Source organism: Mustela nigripes, chromosome 6, assembly GCF_022355385.1.
Source record: "Mustela nigripes isolate SB6536 chromosome 6, MUSNIG.SB6536, whole genome shotgun sequence".
Lineage (NCBI taxonomy): Eukaryota > Metazoa > Chordata > Mammalia > Carnivora > Mustelidae > Mustela > Mustela nigripes.
The window spans coordinates 100,775,700-100,802,599 of record NC_081562.1 but is presented as its reverse complement, the minus strand read 5'-3'; the positions used below and the strand labels follow the sequence as shown (position 1 = coordinate 100,802,599).

Below are 26,900 nucleotides of genomic sequence, written 5' to 3'. Positions count from 1 at the left end.
AAGAGTAGTCACTAATCTGAAACAGGGATTACCTCTGAGGAGGCAGGGAGAAGATAAGGGCTGCGGGAGAAGACTGATCAAGAGGACTTTGAGTCTTATCTAGAATTGTTAAATTTTTTTCCATTTTCACTTTCATTTTTTTAAGTAAAAAAGAATGAGATAAAGTTGGGGAAAACAATATTTAAAGATAATGTTATTTTTACATATTTACAACATAAAAGATCTTTTTTGCTCCCACTTAAATATTAATATACAACAAATTTTTAAACAGCATAACAATATTTAGTAATAACATATTTCACAAAATCTTGCTTCAGCATACCCAAAACAGTTCTTAGAGGGAAATTTATAGTCCTAAATCAATACATTATAAAAGGAAAATTTAAATGAATGAACTAAGTGTCCAATTTAAGAAGTTAGAAAAGAGGGTACCTGGCTGGCTCAGTTGGGAGAGCATACAACTCTTGATGTTGGGGTTGTAAGTTTGAGCCCCACATTGGGTAGGCAGATTATTTAAATAAATAAAACTTTTTTTAAAAAAGGAAGTTAGAAGGGCAGAATAAACCCAAAGAAAGTAAAAGGAAGGAAATAATTTAAAAATTACACCAGAGAATAAAATGAAACAGACAAAGAAATAATAGAAAAACATAATGAGATCAAAAAGTGGTTTTTTGAAGCAATTGATACTTACCTATATTTCTTGCAAATATATCAAGAAAAAATGAGGAAATTATAAATAAACAATATTAGGAATGAAAAGGGGAAAATAACTAGAGATCTAGTGGTGATTTAAACATTTACACCCATAAATCTGAAACAGGTTAAGTAATCTCCCAACAAAATAAAACCTACCAAACTGACTCTAGAAGAAACTGAAAACCTGAATTAAATCGCAGTAAAAAGCCTACACTTAAAATATGCACACACACACACACACACATTCCACAAGACTTCAAGGAACAGATTATCCCTATTTTCTGTCATCTGTATATAAGAAAAACTATTACGGCTCAAGAAAAGTGGCCAAAGGGAAGAAAAAAAAAAAAAAGAGGGTGGTGTCTAGAAACCTAAACCAAAGGAAAAGACAATTCTCAAGAAGGTGGAGGGAGAGTTGTCGGATCCCACACAGCTCAGCAAAACTTCCTGGCTGAACACTCCTCACCCCTGAGAGGACAGATACCTGCATTATATCCAGTCCCTGCCCTCCATGGTGCTGCAGTAATGACCATTACTAATAACTTTGTGCGTGTCTTTAAGATGACTTGATCAATTTCTGATTCACTGATGTGTTGATTCCATGAGGGAAGAAACCACATGCTTATTTATTTTTTTTTCATCTTTGTAAATAATGCATTACTTAGCTGGTACCTGGCACAGACTGGACGGGCAACAGATTCTTGTTGAATGAGGAGTGGAATTTAGGAGGTCAATGTGGCCTTGGACCCCCTGCAATTTTAACCTTACAATTATGGATAGAGCCATTAAGGACTAAGACTGAGGGTAGACTACCTGATTCTCAGTGAGTGCCTTAAGTGCTAGACAATACTAGAAGCTGGTGTTGAGATCCTGAAAAGTTGTCAGAGTTTGGAAGAAATGCCCACAAATGTTCAGTGCCCTGGGAGATCCAGACAGAAATCCCAAAAATGCAAATTAAGGAACTGGGAAGTGAATTCACCCCACTGTCCTGCCCACTTGGTCTCTTAGAGACTCACTGGGAAGGAGGGAGGTGGGAAAGGAAGACTCACTTAAAGCAGGGAGGGGTAGGGGTAAGGGAGGTGTCACCAAAGAAAGTAGGAGTGGAAGGGGTGCCTGGCTGGCTCAGTTGGTCAAGTGTCTGGTTCAGCTCAGGTCCTGATCCCGGGGTCCTGGGATGGAGCCCCCATGGGTTCCGTGCTCACTGGGGAGTCTGCTTCTCCCTCTTGCTCTGCCAGCCGCTCCCTGGCTTATGCGCTCTCCCTCTTTCTCTCTCTCTCTCTCTCTGTTGAATGAATACGTAAAATCTTAAAAAAAAAAAAAAAAAAGTAGGAGTGAAGGGTGAAGGAATGGAGTGGAGGGACAAAGAAGCCTAGGAAAACTAAGGGGTTTGGTTGATACGGATCAGGAATAGTGATTTCTGACATCTATGTAATGTTAACAGAACTTCCTTTTAAGAAAAAATCTTGGAGAAAGCTTTGTTCCACTGAGTATTTTGACTGGTTATAGATTTATAAAGGGCCAAGACATGGGCACCTGGGTGGCTCAGTTGTTAAACATCTGCCTTCGCCTCAGGTGGTGATCCCAGGGTCCTGGGATGGAGCCCCACATCAGGCTCTTTGCTCCACAGGAAGCCTGTTTCTCCCTCTCCCACTCCCCCTGCTTGAGTTCCCTCTCTCGCTGTGCGTCTCTCTGTCAAATAAATAAATTAAGTCTTTAAAAATAAATAAATCAAATAAAAGGCCAAGACTGAATTGGATTAAGAGCTGAAGACAGATGAGCTATGTTGCCTGACAGAACACATCTGAAAGGCAGTCTGTACAGTGTGGGGGATGGTGTCAGCAAAATGGCTAGTGCCTTTACTGCCTTGTAAGGTAGCCAGACTACTGATAAATCTCTGCAGTGGGAAGGATCATTGAGAACGAGCACATCCAAAATGCAATTTCAATTTGTAACCCTATGATACATAAACCTTCAGCAAAATTTTTGCCACACCAAACAGCCTTTTGTTTACAGTTGGTTTGGAGGAAAATTCCAGAAAGTTCTGTGTCCCAAATTTGGAACCTGTGGCAGGGCAGAGGTAAGGGATAAGCCAGGAGCACAGAGGCAGAAATAGGACTTTAGCCAAGTGGGAACGAGGGGTGACCACATCAGCAGACCCACTGGAATTGGGGCCAGGTGACAGTTCTGCCTCTTCCTCACTCTGTCAAGGACCTATCCTGCCTTGAAGATGAGGAGTGTGTCACCTTAATAGCAAGGAGCAGGGTGGCCCCGGATGACCTGCTGGTTATGGTCATTGCTCCAGACAGAGAGGTTATTCAGGCTCTCAAAAGTAATGAAAATCATCAAAAGAGAAGGGCTTCTGTGGACCGATCTCTGGAGATGCAAGCAGAGGAGGGAGCTGTTGAGAAGATGTGTCTCTGCTGGCAGGTGTGGAGAGAAGCTGCACTCCAGGAGAGAATGTGGTAGTGGAAGATTCCCAGAGAGAGATCGCAGGCTGCACTCGCAGGGCCTGTAGACAAGAGGAAGAAACTACCCAGGGAGCCAGTCCAGGACAGGCCAAGACTCACCAGAAATTGATGCAAACACAGAAGGCAGAAGATGAGGTCATTCCATTTGCCCAGAGGAAAGTGAGGTCCAGAAAGCTGGCTCTCCTCCTCCTGCCCAGGGTACTCCAGGAGAGCCAGGAAGACGCTGCTCCTGTCCTTTCCCCCATGGAGAGGAAATGATGGGCCATAGCACAGACCTCTGAAGCTCCCTTGCATGGGTGAGCAGCTCACGGCCCGTCAAAGTTGTCAGTCCTCTCAGGGTCCTCCAGTTCCCCCTCCCACAACGTTCTCTCTAAAGGTCCCATCTCCTCATTGTTCCTGCATGGTGTTATCCATCCTCACACCCCGCCTCACCATGCCTGCCCAGGGTTCAAGATTCACAGAGGAGGTGTCCCTGGGTGGCTCAGTCAGTTAAACATCCAATCCTAAGAGTTTTGTTTTTTTTTTTTTAAGATTTTATTTATTCATTTGACTGAGAGAGATCACAAGTAGGCAGGGTGGTAGGCAGAGAGGAGGTCGCAGGGTCCCTGCTAAGGAGAGCCTGATACTCAGCTCGATCCCAGGACCCTGGGATCATGACCTGAGCCGAAGGCAGAGGCTTAACCCACTGAGCCACCCAGGTGACCTCAATCCTAAGGTTTTGGCTCAGGTCATGATCTCATGGGTGGTGGGATAGAGCTCCTTATGGGGAGTCTGCTTGAAGATTCTCTCCCTCTGCCTCTCTCCCCCACAATCTCTCTCTCTCTCTCTCTCTCTCAAATAAATAAATAAACCTTAAAAAAAAAAGATTCATAGTGGAAATAGTGACCATCATCTGGGGATGGGGCTGGACCATTCGTGATAGCACAGTCCTCAGATGCCAAGCTTATCGCTCTGAGGTGGGAATTCAGGCGTGCTGTCGAACAGTGAAAAGGATGGTTGTGTAGAAGTAATTCTTCAGATCACACTCATATGTGGCTTCCCACGGTGAGGACCCTCTTAAAGAGAAGAGGGGGCTGGAGAAAGACAAGAGGATGGAAAATATGAAGAGAAAGGAAACCAGAGTGAGAGAGAAAACAGAGCTAACAGGTGAGGTCACAGGAGTGTGACATTTTATGAGCACTCTGGAAACAACAGCAAAGCCCTTGAATGAAGAGTGGCCTGGAGAAATAAGCCATGTGTTCCCAGGACTCAGAAAGAGAAAAGTCTAGCAAGTTCCAATGTCCCCACATCAGCTTTCCCGGGAGAACAGCGGAAACAGGGGAGAGATGACCCAGGGAATCTAATCCCAAGCGCCAAGTCGGGGGGGTAGGATGAAGATGACAGTGAGGTGACAAGGGCAGGCTAGATGGACAGGAGTGACACGCATCCCACAGGCTGGCAGGAGGATGAAAAGAGGTCACACATGATCTCTTAGCAGAGTTCAACAGAGAGGAGAGCACAGGTTTAAGTCCCTTGTCGACAACTCTGAACAATTCTGTAGCAAAGTATTTTGGCCATAAAACCAGACCTCAGTGGATGCAAGAGTTAATTACGGTCCTCATTCACCCCACTTAGTTTAAATATTTAATTCTTTAAAAAAAAAAAAAAAGATTTTATTTACTTATTTGAGAGAGAGAAGAGAACATGAGCTGTGGGGAGGGGCACAAGCAGAGGGAGAAGGAGAAGCACACTCCCCGCTGAGCAGAGAACCCAATGCAGGGCTCAAGCCCAGGACCCTGAGATCAAGACCTGACCCGAAGGCAGATGCTTAACCGACTGAGCCACCCAGGTGCCCCAGTATTCAATTTTTTTGCTGCAGAAATGTGCTTGATTGAGTGCTACTCTGGCCTCATGAGGATGCCTGGTAGGGTTAGTTACTCCCTAAAATCTGAAAAATTCTGCATTCTAAAACTTATCTGACCCCAACACTTTCAGCTAAAAGTCTGTGGACCTATACTCGATTCAGGTTCTCCCTTCCTCTCTAAACTGTTATTAGCTTGTAAGCTGTGAACAGGGGGCAACGTGGGCATCTTTGTGTCTGTGCGCGTGAACAGAAGAGATGGTAACCGAGTGTCCAACATTCTGTAAAAGAGGCACGGGCGGGTTCCGATCTCAGTGGCCAGGAGATGCGGGCGTCTTGCGGGGGATGGAGGTCTCTGAAGAGTAGCAGGTCTTCTGTCAGCACTTGCCCTTTAATACTCTCCCTGGTACCCAGCACCCAGCACCCAGCACACGGAAAAGGGGGAGGGGGTGGAAGTCACGGCTCTGCGGAAAAAAACGAGCCACAACAGAGCTGCAGCTGCCATCAAAGGTCGGCTTGCCACCCGAAGCCAGCAGCTCGAAGAGGGCCTGCAGCTGCTGCCCAGGAGGTACTGAGAGTAGGGCCCCAGCACCCCACTGGAGGGGCCAGTTCCACGGAGGCCAGGCATCAGCAACTGGAACGTAGAAAGGGCTCCTGGGCAAGAGCCATGGCCCAGGCACCTCCCTGCTGGCTGTGGATTCTAGGGACCCTGGCGGGGCTCTCAGCGACCCCAGCCCCCAAGCCCTGTCCGGAGAAGCACTACCTGGTCCAAGGAGAGCTGTGCTGCCAGATGTGCAAGCCAGGTGAGAGGGGAGGGCTAGCTGGGAGCTTGGGGGTAAGGGCAGCGGAGAGTGAGTCTGAGCTCAAAAAGAGGAATCCTGTACCAGCCTTGAGGATGGCAGAAAAGTGGCCTTCCTTGGGCCTTGACCCTGGACCTCTGCTTGCAGGGACTTTCCTCATGAAGGACTGTGACAAGCATGGTGAGTCTGCTCAGTGTGACCCATGCATCCAGGGGGCCTCCTTCTCACCAGACCACCATTCCCGGCGCCACTGTGAGAGCTGTCGGCATTGTAACTCTGGTGAGATGGGCAAGCCTCTGGGGGCCAAGGTGGCAGAGGTGGGTGTGGGGAAGCAGGGGGGGGGGGGCAGAGCTTGTCACTTTGAGGTTACTGCAAGGGGAGCCAATGTGGGAAAGTGGGGGGCCCCGAGCAGGACACGTACTGGTATGGGGAGAACTCTGGTGTTACAAGGAAGGGGTAAGCAGAATGTGGGGGGCGGCCAAGAATGGGTGTACCACTCAGATCACCACAAGAAAAAGGAGTAAGTGAGGAAAAGGAAGCAGAAGTGGCCCTAGGTTCCTAGATTTCAGATGAGTGATCCCCCATGGGTGAACTGGCTTGGTCTAGAAGCATGCATTTGTTTGGAACTTGGAGAACATCTTTCTTAGGATTTAACAATACCAGCCAGTGGGGAACATTCTTATTCTTATTCTTATTCTTATTCTTATTCTTATTCTTATTCTTATTCTTTTTTTTTTTTTAAGATTTTATTTATTTGACAGACAGAGATCACAAGTAGGCAGAGAGGCAGGCAGATAGAGAGTGAGAGAAGGAAGCAGGCTCCCTGCTCAGCAGAGAGCCCGATGTGGGACTCGATCCCAGGACCCTGAGATCATGACCTGAGTCGAAGGCAGCGGCTTAACCCACTGAGCCACCCAGGTGCCCCTCTTATTCTTATTCTCCTTCTTCTCCTTCTTCTTTTTCTTCTTCTTGGCATAAAAGTCAATTTAGGAAAAGGAATATGTATGCAGCCCATTTTTCCTTGTCTGTTTTGTAATTTTATCTTTTTTAAATGAAGAAGTGTAATGTCTGCAGCTGTGTTATGAGTTCTTATTATTCCTCCAGCTTAGCTAGAATTTCAGAAACTGTATGCCAGCCGGGATAGAGGCACAGACTTTAAAGTGGCCCCTTTGAACAAACATTCCCTCTCAGGACCTTCTGAGGGCTCTGGAACTGAACCACTACCCTGCTTGTCTATAAAATATGCTTGGGCTCAGTAGACCTCTTAGACTGTCATATTCAAAAATGAACTAAATAAAAGGTTTTGCCATTGCAAATCAGTCAAAAAACAATAGCTTACATACATAAGTATTCCTCAGTCCACTTAACTTAGAAATCTGTTACTGGATTTTTCTCTTCTTGGCAGCAACCCCAGCAGGGTTAGAATATTGTAGTCAGAGTCTCCCCACTTACTGTAGGCCCTGCCAGGAGGCCTTTTCCCAACACTGAGCCAGCCTCCCCCTCCCGATGCTGGGCTCCAGACCAGGCAAGCCATGATACTTCTCTGTAAGACTCAGCCCATGGGCCTCCACAGCACCCACATAGCTACTGGCTGCAGGACACCAGGGGGAAGGTGGCCAGTGGAGGCTGAATAAGCGTGGCCCCTCTGGACCTCAGTGTTCCCCTGGGTAAAATGGAGAAGCACCAGACATCAGCCTGGAATTGGGGGCACAGGTTATACGTGGTAAAGAGAACTCCCAAGTCTCTGGATACTCATCTCTGAAAACGATGGCACTCCCATGCAGAACCAAGCCCAGGCCTCTCTTTAACCCTTCTTCCCCTCAGGCAGATACCCTCCTGACCACCACCTCTGGCATCTGAGGTGATCTTCCTCGCCTTTGCCTACCTCTTCTCCTCTCCCCAGTCCCTGTCACCTCCCCCATCACTGTTCTCCTCCTGTGGACCCTTGTCCAGGCTGGCTCATGATTCCTGGTAAGCCACAAAGAAACGAAATTCTGGTAGCAGCTACTAGTCAGAATTCTGAAAGAAGTGTTATAAGGATGGGAAGAAGGAATCTGTCTCCCTCTCCCTTTCCTGGCAAAAGGCAGCTGCTAAAGGAATTGTTAGAGCACTGGTTGTTGTCTTTGGCATCCTCCAAGCCTTCCTTTCTGCACCCCGCTTGCCCCGTCAGGGCTCTTCTCCCTGGGTCCCCACGAGTGCACTGTCCCAGGGCCCCACCATGCTGGGCTCAAGCCTGCCCACATCCGGGTGCTGGTGCCTTCCCCAGAATCACTCTCCTATTTTTAACCCTAACCACCTGTGAGCACAAACCCACCCAGTGCCCCTCACATCCTCCTCCCCTAGTACAATTTTTTGGCAATCAGTCTGCACCTGACCTCTACACTTGAATAAAATGTATACTGTAAAGCCAAGGTATGTTACTAATCAAGTAACATTCCAGTAAAGTTTAAAAAACCTATCAGGGACCATAGCAGCACTATTGCTGATTGCTTAAAAACTGGAAAATACCCAAATGCCCATTAACAGAATAGACACATGAATCACGGTATATTCATACAGTGAAATGCTATACCGCATGAGAACGAGTGGTCCGCAGTTACAATATGGATGAATTTCACAAGGGATTGAGGAAGAGGGTCAGACACAAGTGAGTACACATGCATGACTAGACAAATACAGTACAAAAACAAGCAAAGTGACTCGCAGCGTTAGGAAGTCAGGCTGGTGGCTATCTGTGGGTGGGAGGAGGTAGTGACTAGGAAGGGACACTGCTGCTCTTGTTCGTGGCTCCCATCTGAAGCCATTCTCAAGTTTTATGCTTGTGACCTGTGTATGTCTTTGTCTGTGTCTTGTTCTTCAATGAGAAGTTATCAAAGTGCCAGGGAATAGGAGAGAAAATCCTGCAAGCTGTTTCTACTTTTTACAGTTGGAATTTTCTGAACCATGAGTAAAGGGAAAAAACCCAAGTGTTTCCCTTTAATGACACTAGTAATAAAGGCAGATGCCCTGGGTGACAGGGAGGGAGGGGCAGCCTTTGCATGATTGGGGCAGGAGTCCCTGCAGCTGGGCCTGGGATGGGAGCTCAGGACAAAACTTAGCAAGCACACCTGGCAGGTCTCCGAGGCCTGAGCTTCTTGTGTTCCTTTTCTGTCCCCAGGTCTTCTCATTCGAAACTGCACCCTCACCGCAAATGCACAGTGTGCCTGCCCCAAGGGCTGGCAGTGCAGGGACAAGGAGTGTACAGAGTGTGACCCTCCTTCAAACCCTTTGCTGACACTGCCTCCACCGTCTTGGGCCCCGGACCCACACCCACACCCACACCCCACCCACTTACCTTACGCCAAAAGTAAGTTCCGGCCAATGCTTTGTCCAGCCAAAGGGATAAGGGATGCACCCCAAACATCATCCTCCCCACATCAGCTGCCTGGCTAGCTGGTCAGCCTTCCCATCTCCCTGGGCCTCTTAGGGCAGCTGTAAGGCGTTGGGCCTCCCAGGCTTGTGCCCTGGGAGGTTCCCTGCTGCTGCTCACCCTGCCTCTTTCTGCAGGGATGCAGGAGCCCAGGACAGTTCTGCAGGTGCAGACGCTGGCTGACTTCAGGTGGCTGCCTGCCACAGCCCTCTCAACCCATTGGCCAGAATGGGGAGTCTTCTCCCCATTCTCTACCCCCCAGGGAGACTGCATACTGGAAAGGGAAGCCAGCCAGAAAGCTCCTAGGAGTAGGGGGAAGAAGGGGAAGAAGCAGAGTCTAGGGATTAGGAAAGAATTTAGTCAAATGGTAGCAGTGGGGGAGGGGTGAGAGAGAGATGGGAGGAGGGGAGACAGGTGGTCTGGGCTGAGGGGAGTCAAGGCTGAGGCCATCTTCAAAAACCCTTGCGTGGTCCTTGCCTATCACAGCCCAAAGGCCCCTGTGCAGCTCAGATTGCATCCGCGTCTTTGTCATTCTCTCTGGGATGTTTCTTGCTTTCACCGTGATGGGACCCCTGTTCTTCCATCAACAAAGAAAATGCAGACTAAGTAAGAGACAAAATACTGGTCTCCAATCCTGTCCCTGCACCCTACCCTACCACCCCAGCCCCCCATGGACACCATGCCTCGAACCTCACCAAAGGCTTGTTCAATGCATATTTACCAATCCTGGCTACCCCCTCCTCTTCCTTTTCTCTCAGCTAGCAATCCCCTGATAGCCCTCCCCGAGCCTGAACCTCCTTGGCTTATCTCCACTCCATTCACCACGTCCCACCCCCAATGCCCCCCAAGGTTCATCCCATTCTCCTCCCGCAGACAAAGAAGAAAGTCCAGTGGTGCCGGCTGAGGCTTGCCTATACAGCTGCCCCAGGGAGGAAGAGGGCGGCGCCATCCCCATTCAGGAAGATTACCGAAAACCAGAACCTGCTTCCTACTCCTGAGCTTGCGCACCGAGAAGGCTGGGTGGGCGGGTCATCACTACAATAAATTCTCCGCCTCCATCCCACCCCAGCGGCCATCCACGGGGGCACAGAGACCTGGCACACACGCACCCCCACACCCCGACCCCCACCTCCGCCCCCAAGCCGGGGTTTCAGTACCATCCTGTCATCAGGACTCTTTCCTGTGCGCAGACTTGAGAAAGTGCCTTTTGGAGACTGGCACCGACAAGGACGCATGGGGGTGAGATGGAGGGTGGGACGTGGGCCCCACCCCCACCCCAGTGTGCCCTGGCCCAGCCACCTTCACCCTGGCACTGCACTGGAAGGGTGGGGCCTTAGGTGGAGAACACACTTTCCCCTAGAACCACCACGTGCTCTATCACCGACCTAAAAATTTGGCACAATAAAGTGACAGCCAACCACACACCGAAGCTCTCTCCCCGCGGGCTCAATCTCTCGGTCTCTCTCTCTCTCTCAAATTCCAATCTCACGGTGCAGGCCACACCCAGCCTCCTCTCCCAGATCAGGGATCTGAGGGAGGAGCTCTCTCTAGGGCCGACTAGCGTTGGGGCCCCGCCCAAGTCGGGGAGTGGGGATCGCGAGTGGGTATGGCACCCACAGAAAACGAAGAAAGTTCCCCCAATAGCCCCTCAGTCTCGCCCCCCCCACCCCGCCTTTTTCAGCTCCACTTTCTTGGTTGGGGAGCCAAAAGCATGCATGCAAGTCAAGTCAGATCTTGAGATAATCTGAGGATTTGGCGGGGTGCCATGGCGGGGGAGAAAAAGGAGAACAAGGAACAGGACTCTGGCAGGAGCACCTGGTGGCTTCACTCTCGAGCAAAGGCAGCCGCGGTGAGAGTCGAAGTGAAAGCGAAAGAGAAGTAGGCCAAGGACTGAAGAGAAAGCAACAGGCAGGCAAGGGTGGTTTGGAGAGGCCCCTCTTCTCCACCCGGGCGGTGCGGGCGGTGCCTGCGGGAAGCCGTGAAGAGGGGCGGTGGGGGATTGGGGGGCTGGGGTACGAGGGGGGCGGGAGCGCTGCCCCCATGGGCACGGAGGAGAAATGGTGCCTGCTGCTGTGCTTGGTTCTGTCCGGGGTGGCAGCAGACCCAGGTGAGTGGGGAGCGCTGGCTGGGGGTGGGAGGGATGGGGGAGGGCACCAGGGAGCCACCACCGTGGTGTGATTCCCGAAGAGGAAAGCGTTGGGGGGAAGGGCCCGGGATGGCCTCCTAAGCCCAACAGGAAAAGGCCAGCAAAGTAAAATACCAAAGGTGTTGGGGAGAGGGTAGAAGACTGTGGGAAAAGCCAAATGAAGAGAAGAGGGGCCTCCTGGGTGGATGTGGTGGGGGGCCTACCGGAGAGGGCAATGTCTGGGAGCAGAACCTGAAGGGGAAGGGTTCCCCAGCTAGGAAATCCGAGCAGGAGGTGATCTCCGGAGGTTTGGGGAGGGGAAGGCCACCGGTAATGGCAGAAAGCACAGCAGACCTAGTGGGCCGGCTGGGAAACCGAGAAGATGGTTGCCACTCAAGTGTCCTGTCTCCTCTTCCGGTGGCAGCTTTGCTCATTTATTTGCTTTAGCTGAGAATTCCCTTGACTGAAGAGAGTATTTGGTGCCAGTTGTAGTAATAAACTCTTCCAAGTAAGGCAAATCCAGGATTTTAAATAATTCCTACCAAGTATGTACCTGGAGTTAGCAGGTGCTTCCCAGAAAGGTTGGTGTGGGGTGACAAAAGAGGGACACAGAGACAGCTAGGACCCTGCAAGACTTTTACTCCTTCCTTGATGACTCCACAGCTGGGGTAGGTAACCTGGGCACAGAAGCAACTCTCTGGGAAGAGGGTGCTCACCCTGTCTTTAACCTGCAGCAGAAAGGCAGTCGCGGGCAGTGGATGTGGTCCTAGACTGCTTCCTGGTGGAGGAAGGTAGGCAGCTTGGAGGTTTTGCCAGCAGTAGGAACATGGTGAAGGCCTTGCTCGTGCTGAGGCAGGTACCAGTGCTGGATGACAGCTCCCTAGAAGGCCTTACCGACTTCCAAGGGGGCACGCTGGCTGAAGACAAACCACCTGTTACCTTCGAGGCCTCGGGTAAGAGCCCTGTACACTGTGTCCTGATCTTTCTGGGCTCCCTCTGCTGAGATAGCCTGGTGCCTGAGTACACCCACTGCGCTGGCTTCCCATGGGCCAGGTGTCCTCCAACCAACCAGACCTCTATGCTGCCCTTCTCCCCGCAGTGAACTTGGTACAGATTCCCCAGGCCGAGGCCTTGCTCCATGCTGACTGCAATGGGAAGGAGGTGACTTGTGAGATCTCCCACTATTTTCTCCAGGCCACTGAGAACGCAGCTTGGTTCATCACCAACGTGCAGGTATCTGGAGGAGGACCTAGTGTCTCCATGGTGATGAAGACTCCCAGGGATGTGGAGAATGGGGCGGTCTTGCACCCCACACTGAACCTGCCCTTGAGCTCCCAGGGGATGATACAAACTGCAGGTGAGAAATTTAAAAGTAGCAATAAGAAAGTTTTGGGGTGTTTTTGTTTTTGTTTTTGTTTTTCAGGTTGTCAGTTATTGCGGAATAGAAGGAGAAGGAACAAGCCTACCTTCATCTACTTGAGTCATCTTAAGGTGTCCCCTAGCCTCAGTCCTTTCTCCTAAAGACCCAAATAATTGGATTGGGATCATTTTCACCTCCCTAATCTGAGGAAGTGACATGTGATGCTCCATTCGCATATGCTGTCCCTAGCAGTTTTGTTTTTTTTTTTTAAGATTTTATTTTTTATTTCACAGAGGGAGAGTTCACAAGTAGGCAGAGAACCAGGCAGAGAGAGAGAGGGAAGCAGGCTCCCTCTGTGGGGCTCGATCCCCGGATCCCAAGATCATGACCTGAACTGAAGGAAGAGGTTTAACCCACTGAGCCACCCAGGCACCCCTGTCCCTAGCAGTCTTATTAAGCCAAATACCAGTTGTATCCCAGCAAAAGCCAGCCTGGTCTGGTGCTTCAAGATGATTAAAGCAATGACAGGGATGCAAATTCATTCATTATCTCTTATCAGTAAAACCTGCTCCTTGCCCTCTCCCACCCACATCCCAGCAGGTACAGGAAATTGAGAACATCACAATAGATTTCTCTAGAGTTCATCAAACCCAGTATTTGGCCTTGAAAAATACCCAAACAAGTCTAGAGATTAGAGGGCTACCCTCTATCCTTAGAAAGCCCCAGAACACTTAAAAGTTTTCTGTGGTGCAACCTAAATTTATCCTGCCACGTCAGAAAAGAGAGGTTCTCATGTCAGTGTCAACCATAGTCCTGGCACAGCTAGATATCGCCCCCTTTTATCTTGGGATATTTCAAACCTACAAAAAAGGTGAAAGAATAATGGGGAGTAAATTGGATAGTGACTACCCAATTATTAATATTTTGCCACATTCTCTCTCTTTATAAATGAGAGAATAGATAACCGCCAAACTAAGTAAGTTGCCCGTATCTCAACACTTCACCCCAGAAGTTTCCATGCAGAGCATGTATTCCTTTAGAACACAAACTTTATAACCAAAAACAAGGATATTCTCCTTCATAATCACAAAACCATCACCCCAACAGCAAACCAAGATGGGGAGCAGTCTACAGTGGTGCAGGCAAACTGGGGTACAGTATGCAAAGAGTTCAGCATATTCTCACCATTATGCCATCACCATATTGGCAATCTTGAACACTATCAGTGATAAAATACTCCCCCTTTGCCAGGGCAGTCTGTTCCCATCACCCCCACCACTGCTTGGTACGCCACTGAGCATCAGACCTAAGAAACTGTAAAACTGATAGAGTAGTCCTTTCAGTACAGAGTCCAAATTCAAACTTCTCCAGCTGCCCCAATAATGTTCTGCATAGCTTTCTGGTTTGATTTTGGGTTTGTTTATTTGTTTTTGTTTTTTTTTTAAGGCCAGGATTCAAACAGTGATCATGCATTGTGTTTAGTTGTCCTGTACCTTTAGCTTACTTTCTTTTTTTTTTTTTTAAATATTTTTTTTATTTATCAGATAGAGAGTGAGAGTGAGCGAGCACAAACAAGGGAGCAGCAGGCAGAGGGAGAAGCAGGCTCCTTGCCAAGCAGGGAGCCTGATGCGGGACTCCCAGGATCTTGGGATCATGACCTGAGCGGAAGGCAGATGCTTAACCAACTGAGCCATCTAGGCGTCCCTCTTCTTTTTTTTAAAGATTTTATTTATTCACCTGACAGAGAGTGAACACAAGAAGGGGAAGTGGGAGAGGGAGGAAGAAGGCTCGCTGATCAGCAGAGAGCCCAACATGGGGCCTGATCCCAGGACCCTGAGATCATGACCAGAGCCAAAGGCAGACGCTCAACCAACCAAGCCACCCAGGGGCCCTAAGCTCTTAGCTTCCTTAAGTCTAGAACATTCTTCTCCCAGCACTGATATTTGGAGAGTCCAGGCCCACTGTCTCAAAGAGCATCCCACCATTTGGATGTGTCTGATTGTTCCTCATTAGATTCAGGTTTAGCACACTTGGCACAAATACTACCACTGTGTGCTTTTTAAATCTCTTGCTCCTGGGGCATCTGGGTGGCTCAGTGGGTTAAAGCCCCTGCCTTCGGCTCAGGTCATGATCTCAGGGTCCTGGGATGGAGCCCGGCGTTGGGCTCTCTGCTCAGTGGGAAGCCTGCTTCCTCCTCTCTCTGCCTACTTGTGATCTCTGTCTGTCAAATTAATAAAGAAAATCTTTTAATAAATAAATAAATAAATCTCTTACTCCTATGTTGTCTTCACAGCATCCTTGCCTTAAGCAGATGGCCTTGGCAACCCTCAGTGACTTGCCCAAGGTCACAAAGCTAGTAAGTGGAAAGAGCAGGGTTCCAAAGCTTTTTCTGCTATTCCAGTGGCCTGACCTGAAGGTCAATGGTAACCACTAATTTTGGCTATGGACTGTCTGGTGAGAAGTCCATAGCTTTTGTTAGATTGTCTGGGGGTAAGTGACTCCAAAATAGTTAGGTTTACCATGTGTGCCAGGCTGCCTTTCCAGAGCACCATTTCTCTGTGGTTCCAACTAGTGGGAAATGAGCTCAACTGACCTCATTGTCCAGAGGAGGGAGCAGGGGCAGTCGTGTGCCTACAGCTAGAAATTGAGTGGGCTGAAGGAGGAAGCAGCCCACAATCACCCTTCATTTTCTCATTGCAGTGGAGCTCCAAGTGACAACACAGACCCCATCCCTGAATGTCCTGCTGGGGTCCTCAGCCTCCCTGCCCTGTGGCTTCTCCATGGCACCGGCCTTGGACCTGACCCATGTGGAGTGGCGGCTGCACCATAAGGGTAACGGCGAGCTGGTGTACAGCTGGACCAGGGGGCTGCGGCAGGCCAAGCGCAAGGGCGCTGCGCTGCAGCCTGAACAGCTACTTGTGGCTGGGGACGCCTCCCTTGCCCTGCCTAGCCTCACCCTGAAGGACGAGGGGACCTACATTTGTCAGATCACCACCTCTCTGTACCAAACTCAACAAATCATCCAAGTCCATGTCCAAGGTGAGGCCATACTTGGGTCTCCATGGGAGAGTGGAAGGGATATGCTATGGGAGCGTTTTCCAGGACAGAGTCCAACACAAGGGCAAGTCCCCAAGAGGCAGATGGTCACATTGCCATGACCTAACTGCCATCACCATCACCTCTAGGCACAGACCATTCCCTGTCAGACTCCAGGAGAATTCCACCAGGCAGTTTCCCAGCCCGGATCCCACCGCCCTATCCTGGCTGGCTGTCTCCCAAGTACCCCAGTCCTTGGGACCACATCCTGAGAAGGAGCAGCAGCAAACTGAGGAGGGACTGTGGGCGCTGTCTGACTGGCAGGAGTACTTAATCACTGATGTCCTTGAAAACCAGCAGCCTATAGTGATGGGAAGAAGTCAACCTTTACTTGGTTACTACTATTTTTCAACTGCCTATGAAAGACGTGCTCCCTTCTGGCCTGCACCCAGGGTGGACTCCTTACACCCACCTTGGGCCCTCCACTGGGGGGTAATTCCGTCAGCTCCCACAACCTACTTTCACTCCCAGCAGGAAGAGAAAGGAAGCTTTGGGAGATTAAGCCATCAGGTTGGGGCCCTCTGGCATCTTCTTCCTCATTCTTTCTTCCAGCTTCTCCCAAAGTACAACTCAGCTTGGAGAACAAAACTCTGCCAGCCACCCTCATCTGCAGCATCACTGGCTATTATCCTTTGGACATAACCGTGACGTGGAGCCGAGAGGAGCCAGGTGGAGCCCCGGTCCCAGTCTCTGGCGCCTCCTTCTCCAGCCTCCGGCAAAGCGCAGCGGGCACCTACAGCATTTCCTCCTTCCTGACCATAGAACCTGGCCCTGCAGGCATCACTTACACCTGCCAGGTCGCCCACAGCTCCCTGGAGCAGCCCCTGGGGGCCAGCACCCAGATCCTCCCACCAGGTACTAGGACTGCCCTCCTTTCTCCTACCTCCATACTTGGGCTCATGGCTCTCCTGCCCCCAGCTCAGTCTCTGGCCTTGTTCTGCTTCCCACAGCACTTTGTTCAACCTCTGCCTCTTGGTTCCCAAAGTGGCAGCCCCCCATCCTAGCTGCCCCCACATCCCAAGACTCCACCAAACCCCAGGTTCCAGGGCTCAGGCAGTATACTGAGAGCTGGAGACCAAGGGTTCCTGCCCTCAAGGAGCTTAGTCAGTTTGGAGGGACTGACACCACTGACGCCAGCTGAGGGAGCTAGCTCAGTGGGGGAGAAAACAGCCAAGATGGAAAGAACAGCATATGTGAAGGTCAGATTATAAACAGTCCCAGGAGAACTTGGGGAACTGCACAGCTAGACCCAAGGGTATGTGGGGAAAGGGAGAAGTGGCCCTGGAGCTTGAAAGTAATTACATCTATTGAGCATTTACATGAATCAAGCTCTGTACTAAGTAGTTAGCTATATGATCACATGTATTATCATGACTCCCATTTTACTGATGAGCAAACTAGCTCTTACAGATGTCAGGGAATTTGCCCAAGACCACCTACCTAGTAAAAAAGAAAATATGAAAAATGGGCATTGACTGCCCTCCAGCCTTAAACCCTCTGCGCTATTAGAGGGCAGATCACAATGGGCTTTCAGGCTGCAATTTCATCCTAAAGTCACAGAATGTCATTGAGAGGTTTTCAACAAGAAATGCAAACACCCAGGAACCATTTGGTGGCTCACCAGACTGCAAGCTTCCCCATAACTGGGGTTTTGTCTCAGCTTACCTCGTTTCCCCAGCTAGTCGCAAAATTTCAGTTTACCTGTCAACAACTTATCTAACCTAAATCTCTCTAAATGTCCCAAGGTGGAAAGGGGTAGGAAAACACATGGACATCCCATAACCTTCAACAAATGCGAATACTACAGTGTGCCCAGTTCCTAGGTGAAAGCAGAACGCTTGCCAAGAGCTCCTTAACCAGGGATGGGGGTGCACACGCAGACTTGCTCTCTCTCTCCTCTCCCTTTCTTTCCCTGTTTTGTCCCTCTTGCTGGGGCAGGTGCAGCCTCAAAAATTATTCCAACCTACTGATTCCTGCCTGTGCTGTTCTCAACCTACAGAGCAGAAAACAGCCTTTGGAGTCCTTTTGGCCAGCAGTCTCTTCCTTCTTGCACTGCTGTTCCTGGGGCTTCAGAGACGGCAAGGTAAGCCCTGCCCTGCCCTTCCTTACCTGTAGATCAGCCAGCTCCAGCCACCTCCCCACCCAGCCCAGGGATGAAGCCCAAGTGTCCTGAGTTCCAGCCAGTCCCCATACCACAGACCCTGGCTTTTGGGGTTACCTCAATTGAAAACATCCTCCTTCCTTCTTGTTTTCTCCTAGCTACCTCACCAAGATCTGCCAAGACTCTGAGGCCCTCTGGGTAACTACCCTCCTGCCTCAGAGCAAAAGAGAACAGTAGTCACATTGTCCCAGAAGGACTCCAGCCAAGTCTCAGAGCTCAAAAAGACCCCAAAAAAGGCATGAAGAAGGCACAGATCCTGGGGACCCTGGCTCTGTGTGGGTCTCTGCCTTCCTTCCTTGTGTCCCTGGGCTGAACACCAAGGGAGAAAACGTGAAGAGGTGAGAGGGTGGTAGAAAGCAGAATGTCTCGGTAGGAGGTTATGAGCCTATGGTAGGAAAGAAAAAGGGAAAACACTAAGAAAGGAGTAAGTGGGCAAGTCATGACCTCATGGTTCATGAGATGGAGACCTGCATGGGGCTCCATGCTCAGTGGGGGTCTGCTTGAAGATTCTCTCCCTCTGCCCCTCCCCCCAACTCGTGCTCTCATTCCCTCTCTAAAATAAATAAATCTTTTTAAAAAAAAGGAGTGGAGGGGCAGTGGGACAAAGGGGTGTGGCAGTTGGGCCACAACACACAAGCATTTGAACTCTGTCCAAATAAAAGTCTCTTGTGTCCTCAGAAACAAAGCTTTTCCACTTTCCTGTCTTTCCCCACACCGGACCCAACTGAGCCCTGTCCTCAAGCCTTGCCACACCCACTGGCAGAGTGTTCAGGGTATGAAACGAAGACCCTCAGAGGCGGCCCAGGGGCGCCATGTCAGGTTGCTCTGTTTGGAACCCTGAGCCACAATTAAGGTCGTGCTCTTTTGGACAGAGCCTCCCTCATTCAACTGCCAGGTAGAGATTTCTCCTTCCATCCAACTCTAAGATGTGTCTGGTAAGGAGAGCGGAACTCAGCAGAAGAAAACTGGACGTGAGGCTGCTGGGGAACAGGGTGTGTCCGCAGAGGCCTCATGTGGGCGCCCCCTCGGACAGGCTGGGCAGCACGAGGACATAGGAAGGAGGCAGAGGGGAGGAGTCAGAGAAAACCTGCAGTGGTTTCTGATGTGATATGTGAGATGCCCACTCAACTTCCTGTCACCACTTCCTCTCACTAGCACCTGGAAGAGTTGGGCCGCGCCAGGTACAGACGCAGAGCAGAGACCACTTCCTCTGCCAACACATGGATCTTTTATCTCGAGAGTGCCACGCGGCACCTGTAAGCCAGCCTTCCGGCCTCACGCAACAACACACCGTAAAGGAAAAGAACCTCTCCCCCGCCCCTCCTCAGTTACTCCAACCCAAACAACAACCAAGTCAGTTTAGTGGTAGGAATTTATATATATATATTTTTTGCCTTTGTTCAGAATACATGAAATCGGTAAATATGTCACATGCGTTGGGTGGAAGTACAACAGTTATTATTCTATACAAGTATGAGGTTGGGGGTAGGAAAAAAGACAGAAGTGATGACAGACACACAGTGGAAACCCCACATCGCCTCATGGCAAACCAAGGAAGAAGGGGATGTGGGAAGCTCGGCTTCATTTGACTGCAAAGTCCCAGGGTTTGGTTGCATATTTGCTCATGCACATGGGTGGTGGGAGGGAAGAGGGACAGCAAAGACACAGAAGAGGGTACAGGGTGGGGTGAGAAAGAAAGGAGAAGGCCAAACATCCCCAAAAGAACAAAGCCAACTACATCTGGTGAGCCTCAGAGGGACAGAAACCCAGGAAAGAATTCCTGTGACAGGGCTGGGTGGGCCAAGAGGGCGAATTTGCTCCAGGCTCGGGACACATCGAGGACAGTGGCAGTTCTTCTCCAGCGGTGACCCCCTGCATTAGGCAAGGAGGAGCCCAGAGGAGATTGGAGACCTTCGAGGGGGGCCGTTGGGAGGGTACACTGACTGCTTTCTTCCAGCTCTTCAGTCCTGCCCTGAGGCAGGACGAAGGGAATGTGGGAAACAGGGGCAAAAGGAGAGGAAGGATGGTTTTGTGCAATGAAATGCTGCTGCATGGAAAGGAAGCACCCAGACCCAGCCCGGCCTGGCCTGGCCTCGCCTCAGCCTCTTCCTGCTTGTGGGCTGGAGGACGGGAGGAATAAGGGGTCATGGGTGTTCCCCCTTGCTGCTCCCAGCCTTCCTCCTTCCTTCACGCCTGGGTCTGTTCCACTCCACAAGCTATCCTGAAGCCCAGCCGTGGCCTCCCACCCTCAGGTTCCACTGTCTCCCCCCATAAACCATGCAGAGAGGAAAGGGAAGGAGGCAAAGTGGAATTCAGAAGGGGAACATAGCACAGGAAGAACAGACAGGTGGCTCTAGATAAGAGGGCCCATAATGGCACAGCAGTGCACATGCGCACCTGTCCACAGACGGTCCCCCCTCCCACCCAAGACCAGTCGGGAGCGTATACTGGACTTCTCAGAATACTCAGAAATCTGCCAGCTTCAGGAAAGACCTCCAGCCTCATCCTATCTTTGGTAAGTAAATGGGAAGGGTGTAGAGGAAAGCAGTCCTGGAGAGCCCAGGTATCCTCATTTCTAACACCTCACGCTTTATCAAGAGGAAGGGAGAAGTGGGACCCTCCCCAATGAGCTGGCAACAAGTGGCTTCTTCCAAGCTTGTTATTTTCAGATTAGGCCCTTGACTTGTTGTCTCTCTATAATTAATACTTGTCCTCTCCAACAACTAAAACTAACTCAGAATCCCCAGCTTTGGCTCTATGAAACTATTTGGTGCTCTCATAAATGATACAGAATCCTGCAGAAAATGTGGACGAGAGACAACCCCTTGTAGTTATGAGTTTAGAGGGCTGCTTCTAGGATGGGAATGAAGCTGGTCCTTTTGCAATTAAGATGCCTTCTGTAGGTCTCCAGAAAACAAAGCAAAAGGCTGTACGATCCCTGATGACAGAAAGTCTTGGACAGATCAGAAATAACTACAAAAACAGATTGGACTTTCCAAAAGGGCACGACCCCAGAACCAAGCTGGACTTCGGGCCCACCCCAGGCTCCTTTTCAGGTCTGGCCTAAGAGAAGAGCCCCTAGTGATCAGTGCAGTCCTGAGTGAGCTGCCCTTCTCCCTGCTGTTCTCAGCCCCCTCCCGCCAGTGACCTGGCCTTTCCTGGTGACACCATGGGCACCAACACCCTTCTCCTTCCCCAATCTTAACAGCTTCTTGGGCACGTCACCTTGGCTACACCCCTTCCTCTTCTCTTGGCCTCCAATTCTTTTTGGCTTTGGGGGAACTTGAGAGCACATAAGAAGAGGGTAGGGAGGTGCCAGCTGTGGCTCTTCAGGGAGTTACTTCGAGACTGTGCCACGAGCAGCAGTTCTAGTGTTGAGGGACACAGTGCAAATGAGAGCAACAGAAAAGGAGGAATGGGCGATGGAGAAGCCAGGACAGGGTGGAGGAAGGTAGATGGGGACGTTCGTTGAGAGAGCAAACAGAGGGAGAGGGATGTGAGTTTGGATGGCAATGGAGAACAGGGAGGGGTGGCACATTCTCAAGTAAAAAAGTAGACTGGACACAGGAATCAGGAAGTCCCAGATGGAAAAGAAAAAGAGACAGGAGAAAACAAGAGGGCAAATTACATCAAGTTACTAGACATTCAGGCCTTTCAGTCGCAGGTGTCCCAATCCCGTGGTCTCCCTCTGACCCAAGCCAGTGACAAACAGCACAGCCCCACTTCCTCAGAATAGGAAGGACCATCTTCCCATGAGATCTTGCAGAGGGAAGGCTTGTCCATCAAGGAAGTCCCTTGTCTTTGCCCTTCCTCCCTCCCAAACCAGGTGACGATCCCACAGCAGTGATCTCCATACCTCAGTGAGAGCAGCCCCACTCCCCAGGCAGGCAGGCAGGCAGGGCTGGGAGAAGATTCCAGGACCTTCCCACCTCTTCACCCCACCAGCAATCTCAGCGATACTTACTTACAATAACTACCACGATGATGGCACAGATAGCTCCCAGCATGATCATCATCTGAGGAAACATTGACATAAAAATGGGTCCTTGGATTTGGGGAAGAGGAAAGAGGATGTTCCCACTAGAGACGTGGGAAAAGAACTTCCTCCATCCTGGGGACGGTGGAAGAAACCACTCATCTCCCAGGAAATAGGCGGGCCCAACCCTCCAGTTCCCCATGAGACAACCACCCCTGCACCACAGCTGAGGCTTCCCAGAAACATCCGAGCATCTATGGCTCACTCCATCTCGCTTAGCTCCTTTTGCCTGAAGCTTTGGATCTCAGATACTGGATCTTTAGTCAGTTGGTTCATTTTCCATTGTGAAGTATTCACCTTATTCCTAAAAGCTGCAGGTATTTAAATATAGACCTATCCTAGCCATCGAGTTAATGTTGGCTGTGTGTGGGGAAGGATGAGGCAAGATTTTCCCAGGCGTCTTTGAGGGAAAAGCAGCCCAACTGACCACTTCCCAACTCCTCAGGGTATGGCTGGCACCCAGTTAGTGGTTCTGAGCGCTCTAGCCTACCCTGGTGGCCAATTCTGGGTACTGCATCTCAAGGAGGCTTTCGGATTTCCTCCCCTCAAGGTTCCTCAGTGCCACAGGAGGTGAGGAAGGTAGAACTTGAGCGTTTTCTTTTCTTCCAGGAGTTGAGGCCCAGGAAGAGAAGGCAGAGAGGACAAGAAAACTCACCTTGCAGTCTTTCCACCAATACTTCCTCTTTAGCTTGGCAGCACTGGTCTCAAACCGTGACGCTCCCACTTGCAAGGCGTCAGCTCGGTCATCTAGCTGTGACAGTATCTCATCTCTCTTCAGGACCTTGTCCACATTCACACGCATGATGTCCACAACCTGAAGGGGTGCAGAAACAAAGCTAGTAAGCTTCCCTGCTAGAGACGGGTGAAAAACAACAGAATCTCAAGTCTGGTCCTGTGTAACTCAGGGATGACTTGCTTCTAAGAGCTTTTAGGCACCCCTTTATTTTAAAAAAAAAAAAAAAAGGTTCTAAACTTCCATCATCTGGAAACTCTCAGAGAAAAAGCTTTCCACTTACTTCCTCCACTTGTGCCTGGGTTTGCTGTAGTCGTCTGTTACTGGTTGTATTAGGAGGAGGGCCAGGGGGGCCCCCTCCTGGGGCAGTCCCTTCTGCCCCTTCAGTGGGAGGCTGAGCTGGAGCAGACCTGTGGAGGGGAAGGGGACCGAGTACACAAAGTAACTGAGACAAGAAAGGAATCACATGCTTTCTGGCCCCATATGACAAATGCTATGGTGATGAGGCTCCATGCAACCAGAAGGGATTCTAACTTCTTGGCAACACCAAGGAGGGAGATGCAACATAGAGGAAGAAGCAAAAGATGAAAGATCCTGTAACAACATTTAGGAGGGGTTCAGGGACATTCAGGGTGGCATCAAGAGATCTTCTTTGGGGCTATCCTTTGTCCTAAATTCAAACATCCTCTGGCACATTGGCTAAAGGGGAAAAGGTGCCAGCCTTGAACTAAATGGCACTTCCCTGACTGTCAGAAAGAAGCCTTTTGGGGCCCCTGGGTGGCTCAGTCATTGAGTGTCTTCCTTCAGCTCAGGTCATGATCCCCGGGTCCTAGGATTGAGTCCCTCATCAGGCTTCCTGCTCTGCAAGAAGCCTCCTTCTCCCTCTCTGACTCCCCCTGCTTGTATTCCCTCTCTCACTGTGTCTCTCTCTGTCAAATAAATACATAAAATCTTTAAAAAAAAAAAAGGGGGGGGGAGAAGCCTTTCACATGAAGTCAAACTGGAAAATTCCTATTCAGGTTAAGAGAAATTCATACAAAAAAACTAACACTTACGGACCAAACAGCTCTTTTATGCAAAGCCTAAAGAACACAAGCAAGTTGACAGACTCTGTTGAGCTGTTGTTTCATACAATGATTAGTATATAGGAGCAGCTGTAAGGAAATCTTGGAGAATCACCAAAGGCAAGGCTTCTGTAGGTAGATTTAAGTCAGGACTGTTCACTTGCTTTGTTTTTGGCAGAGAAGATGGGTGTTTCACTTAGATAAACCTGGGGTGCCAGGCAATTGTCTTAGTTATGAAACTGTTCCAAGAGCACAGACAGGAATCAAGAATATGGGTAATGGTCTTTGACATACATGCATCATAGAGCGTGTCCCTTCCTTTTCTAGATTTGTCATCAAGTCTCAGGAAGCTCCCCTAATTCTTTATGTCCCAAAGAGAAATCTTGGTTTACACCACTACACAGATTCTTTCTTTCCCTTAGCCTTAGAAGGAATGAATCTAGTGGAGGTCTTCAAGATAAAATCCTTTCCATGTCCCAACACATGGGGACTAAATTCACCTTCTGAAGAATTCCCAGAAATCTAACCTAAGGCATGAGATTTTTCTCTCCCAAGAAAGAATACACCAACAGAGGGAGAGCTCTCAAACTTGATGGAGAATAGAATCTCACAAAACATACCTCACAGGAGCAGTCCAAGAGTAAATGCATTAAGAATTAAATCATCACAAAAAGGAAATGCCTGGACTACTCACAACAGAACTGATACCCAGAAAATTCTTCCTAAGTGATTTTTTTTTTTTTTTTGGACTAAAAAGATAGAGAATAACTCTTCACAGAGGCTTTACTAGCAGACTATACCCAACTCAACCCCATTAAAGAAATCACTTTCTCATCTCCCTCTAAAGCACAAAGAAAGAAAAAAGATACAAAGTCATGGAAGGCAGAAGACTCTTGTGTTACTACTGAGCTAAGCAATCTAGTTCTCTGAAAAGTGGAAAACTCAGTGAGTAGGTAGCAGACAGTATTTGGTCTTGGAAGCAGTCCAGGATGGTCGCACCAATGACAATTTTAAGGTCAGAGACCTCATGATGCCTTGCTTGTCACCATGCTTTCCCCATTTCCTTCAGTTCATCCCACATGTGTGCTGTTGGGAACCAGTACATCCCCCTCCTCCCCAGTGTGTGGGAGGAAAAAATGGAATTTTAGGGCTTGGCCAAAAGGCACAGAAAATCACATATAGTTAAAACCGCAGAAATCAGAACTGAGCTACACTGGGAGGCCTGGGTATCTCAGTCGGTAGAGCATCAGACTTTTATCTGAGGGTCCAGGGTTCAAGTCCGGTTCAGGCGGTAATCAGTACTTTGGGGTGACTGGGTGGCTCAGTGGGTTAAAGCCTCTGCCTTCAACTCAGGTCATGGTCCCAGGGTCCTGGGATCCAGCTACATTGGGCTCTCTGCTGAGCAGAGAGCCTGCTTCTCCCTCTCTGCCTGCCTCTCTGCTTACTTGTGATCTCTGTCTGTCAAACAAATAAATAAAATCTTCAAAAAAAATGCAGAAATCAAATAGAGAAAAAGCGAAATGGTTATAAAGCATTTGAAGGGACGATTTCACTTACTATTCGTTGGGAGTTGGGAACACTCAGCAATAAAACATCCAGGGGTAGTCATAACTCATACGTCACATTAGTAAATCTTTTTCCCTTTTTGTCACTAAGAGAAGCAACACAAATATATCTAAGACAAGCCAGGACTCCAGACAATAATAAGAAAGAAAAGTCTCTACTAAATATATGGTGGTCCTGAGAGGGATATACTTCATTCGTCTTGCCACAGTTCTCCCTCAGGATCTTGAGACGCCGGTTGTGTTGAAGATGGTCAGACACTAAATTGAACTGTTAGAGGAAGTCAGGGATCCTCAGTTTTATTTCTCTTCCAACTTGGCCTGGTCCGGATGACGGGAAAACACCTCCTATACAGGTGGCCTTGAGATGAATGGCTGCTTGGAACCACATGCCACGGCTCCCTGAGTCTTTCTGAGCTGCTCACCTGGCGCCAAAGAACTGTCGGATAAGTTTCTGGATCTTTGCTCACTGCTAAGAGGGGGGTGGGCGAGTAGGGTAACACGGCACAGATGGGTCGAGGGGCATACATAAATCCGGAGATCGCAGAGCAACTCAAGTTACTAACTGGCGGGTGCACTCTTTACTGTTTCCAGAAGCCCTAAGTACAGATTCGATCAGACAACAAGAAAGGATCTTGAACCCCCTCCCCAATGTCTCTCCATGCCCCACCTTCGTCCGGTCCCGGGCTTCACCGTTACCGAGACTTGAACGCGGCGCCCGCAAGCCAGAGGAGAGAGTGCCATGAAAGTGGGACCCCCGCGCCCCTACCCAACCCCGTGGGGTGCTGGCTGTGACTACTGCAGGAATGGGGTGCTGCCCTTCCTCCCCAGGGGCGGCCAGGTCTGGGGGCGGCGCGCCGTGGTGGTTCCCCACGTCGCAGCAGCTACTGCAATGCGCCATTTTCCGTCCCGCAGAGTCCGGTCTGGGGGTGGGAGTTAGCAAGGAGGTGTCGAGCCCCCCACACCAGGGGCAACTCACATTTCTGTGGCTGTTGAGGGATCCATCTTGTCTCCTGAGGCTGCGGCCAGATACCTGGGCGGGGAAACGCTGCGGCTGAAGTCTACGGAGTCGCCAAACTCCACCTCCAACCACACACCAGAGCTCCAGTTGCGGTACAACTTACCGCAGCTACCGCGCGGATCCCACACTTTATTAGCGTCGGCCACGCCTCCCAGTAACATTGACAACCCCGCGGCCCAATCAACGCGCAGGACAGGCGTCAGTCCAGAAGCCAAGCCCGACTACGGCCGAGCCCCCCCAGCCCCAGCAAGTTGGCCAATCCCAGCTCTCCTCTCACAGCCCGACTCCGGGAAGTAGCGGTGGCCGAGGGGATCGTTCACTGACCACTACGACTATAGTTTTGCTTACCAGTCTAAGGGCTGAGTGGAAACAGGCTCCTGCTCTCTGGAAGGGCGGTGCCAATAGTTTGATTTAAGGCCCTTGGGCCCCTGCCAGCCAATCGCGGAGCAGTTCCTAAAGTCCGCCCACGGTCCCTAGCTCCAGCCAGTCACAGCCGCGGGCGGGCCCCAGCGCGTTGTCGCCCAGTCTT

At 50.0% G+C, this 26,900-nt stretch overlaps 3 protein-coding genes across 13 annotated transcripts in view; 2 read left to right on the top strand and 1 right to left on the bottom strand.

Moving 5' to 3' along the window:
• VAMP1 (vesicle associated membrane protein 1) overlaps positions 1-26,798 on the bottom strand; it is a 75,781-nt gene extending 48,983 nt beyond the window's left edge. Inside the window, exons 1-5 of one of the 4 annotated variants that reach the window (XM_059403747.1) lie at positions 26,720-26,798; positions 26,330-26,383; positions 23,008-23,134; positions 22,647-22,805; positions 21,920-21,971 (exon numbers count right to left, since the gene is read on the bottom strand). In XM_059403747.1, coding sequence (XP_059259730.1) covers positions 21,920-21,971; positions 22,647-22,805; positions 23,008-23,134; positions 26,330-26,355 — 364 coding nt within the window. In that variant the 5' untranslated portion in view covers positions 26,356-26,383; positions 26,720-26,798. The other 3 variants (XM_059403748.1, XM_059403751.1, XM_059403750.1) reach the window with 3 other exon arrangements.
• CD27 (CD27 molecule) lies at positions 5,468-10,970 on the top strand. Of its 3 annotated transcripts, XM_059403746.1 has the most exons (6): positions 5,468-5,807; positions 5,952-6,083; positions 8,962-9,150; positions 9,351-9,437; positions 9,697-9,819; positions 10,087-10,970. In XM_059403746.1, the coding sequence occupies exons 1-6, from the start codon at positions 5,672-5,674 to the stop codon at positions 10,209-10,211; spliced, it is 792 nt and encodes a 263-aa protein (XP_059259729.1). In that variant the 5' UTR covers positions 5,468-5,671; the 3' UTR covers positions 10,212-10,970. The 3 variants fall into 3 exon arrangements, with proteins under 3 accessions (XP_059259729.1, XP_059259727.1, XP_059259728.1); XM_059403744.1 differs by lacking the exon at positions 9,351-9,437 and having other exon boundaries at positions 5,471-5,807; positions 9,700-9,819; XM_059403745.1 differs by lacking the exons at positions 9,351-9,437; positions 9,697-9,819 and having other exon boundaries at positions 5,472-5,807.
• Positions 10,959-18,640, top strand: TAPBPL (TAP binding protein like). 6 transcript variants are annotated; one of them, XM_059403743.1, is made up of 7 exons: positions 10,959-11,062; positions 12,076-12,291; positions 12,438-12,695; positions 15,399-15,737; positions 16,347-16,649; positions 17,794-17,877; positions 18,054-18,640. In XM_059403743.1, exons 2-7 carry the CDS (start codon positions 12,165-12,167, stop codon positions 18,095-18,097), a joined length of 1,155 nt encoding a protein of 384 aa, XP_059259726.1. In that variant the 5' UTR covers positions 10,959-11,062; positions 12,076-12,164; the 3' UTR covers positions 18,098-18,640. The 6 variants fall into 6 exon arrangements, with proteins under 6 accessions (XP_059259726.1, XP_059259725.1, XP_059259724.1 ...); XM_059403742.1 differs by having other exon boundaries at positions 12,073-12,291; XM_059403741.1 differs by having other exon boundaries at positions 10,959-11,125; positions 12,073-12,291.
• Positions 26,799-26,900: the final 102 nt, after the last annotated feature.